Source organism: Talpa europaea (genome assembly GCF_964194135.1).
Source record: "Talpa europaea genome assembly, chromosome: 9".
NCBI classification, from domain to species: Eukaryota; Metazoa; Chordata; class Mammalia; order Eulipotyphla; family Talpidae; genus Talpa; species Talpa europaea.
The window spans coordinates 16,281,556-16,287,792 of NC_140076.1; the positions used below are offsets into that span (position 1 = coordinate 16,281,556).

Sequence of the window (6,237 nt, forward strand, 5' to 3'; positions counted from 1 at the left end):
GCCCTCTGCCGCCTTAGGAGGACCTAAATCACCTTCTTTAGAACACGTTAATGCCTGAGACGCCTTAAAAGGCATTTTCAGAGAGGTGGAACTCCTCCAAGTTCTAGCCTGCTCCAGGCACTGCCACCGACTTGATATTTTTTCATGGGCCGCTCTCCGAGTCTCTGTCCTCAGCTATAAATTGAAGGATAGACCTTATGTCACCTTTCTGTTCTTCTGAATGTTGTTACATGTGCAGTTTGTCATCTGAGTGATAAAGTGTTGTAACTGGCCCCATTTATTAAAGGAGATATTGACTCCCAGAATAGCAGATTTGGCGACGACTTCACGATTGCACAGAAAACTATTAGAGGTTTCAGTCTTTGAAACTATGAGATTATGCTATAACTCCATAACCAGGTCTCGTTTTATATTTCTGTATTATTTCCTGACAATGTCTATATAGTAACCACTCAGCAAGTTTTGAATGGTTGGATGAATCTTGATGTCATGCCCAGTTACACAAGCAGACCTGGTGTCTTCCACCTCTCTGATGTACTAACAAATTTGACTCTTCACCAGGTGTACCCTGTGCTTTGCTTGATCTGAGTCCAGTTCACTTGTCTTCAAGTCAGACACCATGGAGGCACCTCCAGTCACCATGATGCCTGTCACTGGAGGCACTATTAACATGATGGAGTACCTGCTGCAGGGTAGGTGAACTCGAGAACTTGAATAACCTGGTTCCTGCTTTTCTATTAAGCTTCTGTGGAGATGAGAGACCATTAGATAGAGACATTCTGATAGTTTCTAGTACCCAGTAGACATCAACTTTTTAATTAAATCATGGTTAGCAGGTAGTATTAAATTTACCTTAAACATTTTTGAATGTATAGTTGAGTAGTATTGAGTCGGCAGTATAAAGCTTCTAAAAGTTCACATATTGGGGGCCTCCCCTGGTGACGCAGCCAGTTGAGCACAGCGCTGTGAAGCTGTCCGCAGCCTCTGCAGCACTGGTTCGATCCTGTCCGCAACCTCTGCAGCACTGGTTCCATCCCGGCCAGCAGACCTCTCCTGTTGCACTCGCTGCTCCCCTCAGCAGTGTATTTTGTCAGTCTGCCTCTTCTGTTCCCCGCTGTGTCTCTGGTGAATCCTCTCAACCTCCGGTGTATCTGGCCTGTACCCCTGTTTTTGTATAAATAAATAAATAAATCTTTACGCCAAAAAAAGTTCACATATTGGGTTTGTGCTTTACAAAACACTGCACTAAACTTTTATTTTTAAGTTTTTTTGCTAATTTCATTACTCAGCATGAAAGATGGAACTCAATAGCGTGTTTTTCTTTGTTCAGGAAGTGTTTTAGATCACAGCTTGGAAAGCCTCACCCACCGACTTCGTGGTTTGTGTGACAACATGGAACCTGAGACTTTCCTTGACCATGAGATGGTCTTTCTTCTTAAGGGCCAGCAGGCCAGTCCATTTGTTCTAAGGGCTCGGCGCTCTATGGATAGGGCAGGAGCACCCTGGCATCTGCGCTACCTGGGGCAGCCAGAAATGGGAGACAAGAACCGCCATGCCCTTGTACGAAACTGTGTGGACATTGCAACATCTGAGAATCTCACCGACTTCTTAATGGAAATGGGTTTCCGCATGGACCATGAGTTTCTTGCCAAGGGACACTTGTTCCGTAAGGGCATCATGAAGATTATGGTGTATAAGATCTTCCGCATCTTGGTGCCTGGAAACACGGACAGCATTGAGGCTTTGTCACTCTCCTACCTTGTGGAACTAAGTGTTGTTGCACCAGCTGGGCAGGACATGGTCTCTGATGACATGAGGAACTTTGCCGAGCAGCTGAAACCCCTGGTTCACTTAGAGAAAATAGACCCCAAAAGGCTCATGTGACTAAGAAGATCTGTCCATCATTAGGGCCTTTCCTCACCTGTTACAATAAAGAAGTCATTATAAATGCCACATGTCAATACTGCCAGCCATGCAGTTTTCCCTTATGAAGGACAATGAGAATTTCGTTGGTTCTTTGTACTGTTTTCCTCTTGGGACAAGTTCTTTTTTGTGACAGCTTTTCTAAATGAAAGGCTCAGGATAACAAAATGAATCTGTCTAATTCCTCTACGTTAAGAGAAGAAGCTGAAATAAATGAGCTTTTGGAAAGAAAAGTCTCATTTTGCCACTTACATATTCAGTTTGTAGAATAGAGACTTTGAACTTGTACTGTGTGGTTATAAAGGCTAAGAAAAGCACTGTAATTGTAATTGATTCTTTATTCCATTATCCTACTTATTTGGAGTGGATTCATCACCAGTTGAAGCAAAAAAAAAAAATTTCAGCAGGCAGTAGGTTTTAGTTTAATTTTGGTGAGATGATAGTTTTTACCTTTCATAAAAGCAAGCATGTTTGTTGTTGAAAAACTTAAAAATACAGATATTAAGAAAAATAGTTGTAATTCGGGCCTCCCTGGTGGCGCAGTGGTTGAGCGCTGGGTTGCGAAGCTGCCGGCGACCTCTGCGGCGCCGGTTCGATCCCCGGCTGCTCCCCGGCCACCTGAGGAGGGTTCCACATGGCACGCAGACCTCTCCTGTCGCCCGCTGCTCCCCTCAGCAGTGTGCTTCGGTCTTTCTGCCTGCTCTGCTCCCCGCTCTGGCTCTGGTGAATTCTCTCACCCTCCCGCGCTTCTGACTGTACCCAGTGCATGTATAAACAAACAAACAAATAAATAAATAAAACATGCCTCTATTTAAAAAAAAAAAAAAAAGAGGTTTCTTAGGAAAGTTTAAAAAAAAAAATAGTTGTAATTCTATTATTCAAAGAAAGGTGCTTTATTTGGGTATACAGCCTTCTAGCGATTATTTTTGTAAATTTATGAGATATATTTGTTTCATAAAAACAATCTATATTTATTGGCTTATAGCCTCCTTTTTCTGTTTTTTATTATTACTATCTTTCCAGAAAATTAGTCTAGTGTCCTGTACAAAACAAAACAGAAAACTTACTTATTGAGTTCCTGTTATGTGTCAGTGCTACCCTACATGCTCTAGGTATGTTAATTAATTTAACCCTCACAATAGACCTATTTTATGACCAGGAAAACTGAGGTGCAGAGAGATTCATTAGCTTTCTCTGGGCTATACAACTACTAATTAGCAGAGTTGGTATTTAAATATTGACAATTATAGTTGCTATTTGTGTTCTGTTATATGGATTTTCTATAACTTTATTGATTCTTCTACTTTTGGAGTTTTAGTTTGATCCCAATTTCTTGCTTACATAAAGCTTTATGCTTTATAATTTAGAGCTTTTAATTACATCTTTGGCTGACATATATAATTATTCTTTTTTTGAAAAAAGGTTTATTTTTATTTATGAATACAAGAACTGGGGTGTAGGTCAGAGGTATGGAAGGTGAGAGGATTCACCAGAGACAGCGTGGCGAGCAAAATAGGCATATTGACTGAAATACACTGCTGAGGGCAGCAGCTGGTAAGATAGGAGAGTTCTGCTGTGCCATGTGGGTTAGTTCTCTGGCTGGGGATTGAACTCATGTTGCAGTTGCTGGTGATAACTTGATAGTGCTGAGACTTTAACCCCTGCACCACTAGGGAGACTCTATGATTATTCTTTTTTTTTCCTTTCTTTTTAAAGATTGATTTATTTATGCATACAAGAGCTGGGGTACAGGCCAGAGATGCAACAGAGGGGGCAGGGCAGTGAGAGGATCCACCAGAGATAGAGTGGCGAATAGAACAGGCAGACTGACTGAAAAACACTGCTGAGGGGTGCAGCCGGCGAGACAGGAGAGGTCTGCCTTGTCATGTGGGTTTCTCCCGGGTTGGCCGGGGATCGAACTTGTGCTGCATATGATGTGGATTGCTTCATAGTGCGTGCTTAAGCCCTTGCGCCACCAGCGAGGCCCTCTATGATTATACTTAAGGATAAATTCTAAGGAACTCCTGAATCATAGAGTATGTATTATTTTAAGATTTCTGCCATGTCTTGTCAGATGCCTTCCAGGTATGTTCCAGTTTCCACTCCTACCAGCTATTAATGAGGTTTCTAACACTATTGCCAAAACTGGGTGTAACCATGAAAATTTATTTTTCCCTTTTGATGACAAATGATGACTGGTTTTCTAAAAATATTCGTCAGTGAAGTTTAAGTGTTTTATTTTCATGGATAGAACTTGAGGGCATTATGCTAGTGAAATAAGTCAGACAGATCAAGACAAATATATAATCTCATTTATATGTGGAATCTAAAGACAAAACAAAAAACCAAGCTCATAGAGGAACAGGTTGGTATTTGCCAAAGAGTGGGTGGGAGGTGGGTGAAGAGGATCATAAGGGTCAAGCTTACAGTTATAAAATAAGTCTTGGGCCTCCCCGGTGGCGCAGCGGTTGAGCGCTGGGTTGCGAAGCTGCCCGCAGCCTTTGCAGTGCCGGTTCGATCCCCGGCTGCTCCCCGGCCACCGGAGGAGGGTCCCACATGGCGCGCAGACCTCTCCCGCCGCCTGCTGCTCCCCTCAGCAGTGTACTTTGGTCCTTCTGCCTGCTCTGCTCCCTGCTCTGGCTCTGGTGAATTCTCTCACCCTTCCGTGCTTCTGACTGTACCCAGTGCTTGTATAAATAAATAAATAAATAAAAAGAAAAAAAAAAAAGAAAACCTGAAAAATAAATAAATAAGTCTTAAAAAAAATAAGCCTTAGGGCCTCCCCGGTGGCGCAGTGGTTGAGCGCTGGGTTGCGAAGCTGCCCGCGGCCTCTGCGGCCCCGGTTCGATCCCCGGCTGCTCCCCGGCCACAGGAGGAGGGTCCCACGTGGCGTGCGGACCTCTCCTGCCGCCCGCTGCTCCCCTCAGCGGTGTACTTCGGTCCTTCTGCCTGCTCTGCTCCCCGCTCTGGCTCTGGTGAATTCTCTCACCCTCCCGTGCTTCTGACTGTACCCAGTGCTTGTATAGATAAATAAATTAAAACAAATAAATAAATAAATCTTAAAAAAATGCAATTGTTTAAAAAAAAATAAGCCTTGGACTATATAATGTATGACATAGTGACGAGTTAATACTGTAAGGCATATTAGAAATCTGCTACAAGAGTAGATCTTCAGGGCCTCCCTGATGGCCTAGGGGTTAAGCCTTAGCACTATCACCACTACAGCTGATTTCTATCTCCAGCCAGGGAGCTAACCCACATGTGGCACAGCAGACCTCTCCTGACTCGCCTGCTACTCCCCTTAGCAGTTTACTTCAGTAAATCTGCCTGTTCTGCTCCCCACTCTATTTCTGGTTAATCCTCTTACACCCCCAACCTCTACCTACACCCAGTTCTTGTATGATAAATAAATCTTTTTTTTTTTTTAAAAAGAGTAGATCTTCTAGGTCCTTATCACAAGGAGAAACATAGTTATGTATGGGATGATATTAATTTTATTTATAGTGGTGATCTTTTCCCAATATATATACAGATATTGAATCATGTTCTACACCTGTAACTAATATATGTTAATTATACCTCAAAAAATGAATCTTTTTCTAAAAAAATTTTATTAGATAGATGTGAATTCCCTTTATTGATTGTTCATCCTTTTATTAATTGGTAGTGAACTTTTATATAATTTTCCCATTTATCCTTTGACTTTATTTTTACATTTTAAAAGGTCAGATTTATTAGGAAAAGGAGAAAGAAAAAGAGGCACCCTCATAATCACAGGTGGGCAGGAGAGCTGCTCATTTGACTTTTTTAAAAAAGATTTATTTATTTATGCATACAAGAGCTAGGGTACAGGCCAGAGGTATGGAGGGTGAGAGGATTCAACAAAAACAGCGGGAACAGAACAGGCAGATTGACCAAAGTACACTGCTGAGGGGAGCAGCGGGCAAGTCAGGAGAGGTCTGCTGCGCATGTGGGTAGCTCCCCGCACAGCTGGGCATCGAACTCGTGCTGCAGAGGCTGTGGGCAGCTTCACAGGCCCCTCATTTTACTTTTAGTGGATTTTTTTAAAGTTAACAGTTCTTAGTGGGATAAATATCATTTTAATACTTGTAGAGTTTTTAATACACTACAGATTTTGACTTGATGAGAAAGGCTAGGTTACTCAAAATTTTCATTTTCTTCTGGGACCTCCACATAGATAGCTCCCCAGTTGAGCAACATTGGACCAATCATAATTCTCTTTGGACGTCAGTTTGCAGCTCAAAAGATTATTTGAATACTTTTGTTAGGATGCTCTGGACTTCAAGAAAATCT

The 6,237-nt window shown here is 42.2% G+C and overlaps 1 protein-coding gene across 1 annotated transcript; it reads left to right on the forward strand.

Annotated features, from left to right (window-relative positions):
• Positions 1-619: 619 nt before the first annotated feature.
• Positions 620-1,884, forward strand: MED18 (mediator complex subunit 18; the record flags this gene model as incomplete). Its single annotated transcript, XM_084243569.1, has 2 exons — positions 620-692; positions 1,331-1,884. The coding sequence occupies 2 exons, from the start codon at positions 620-622 to the stop codon at positions 1,882-1,884; spliced, it is 627 nt and encodes a 208-aa protein (XP_084099695.1).
• Positions 1,885-6,237: the final 4,353 nt, after the last annotated feature.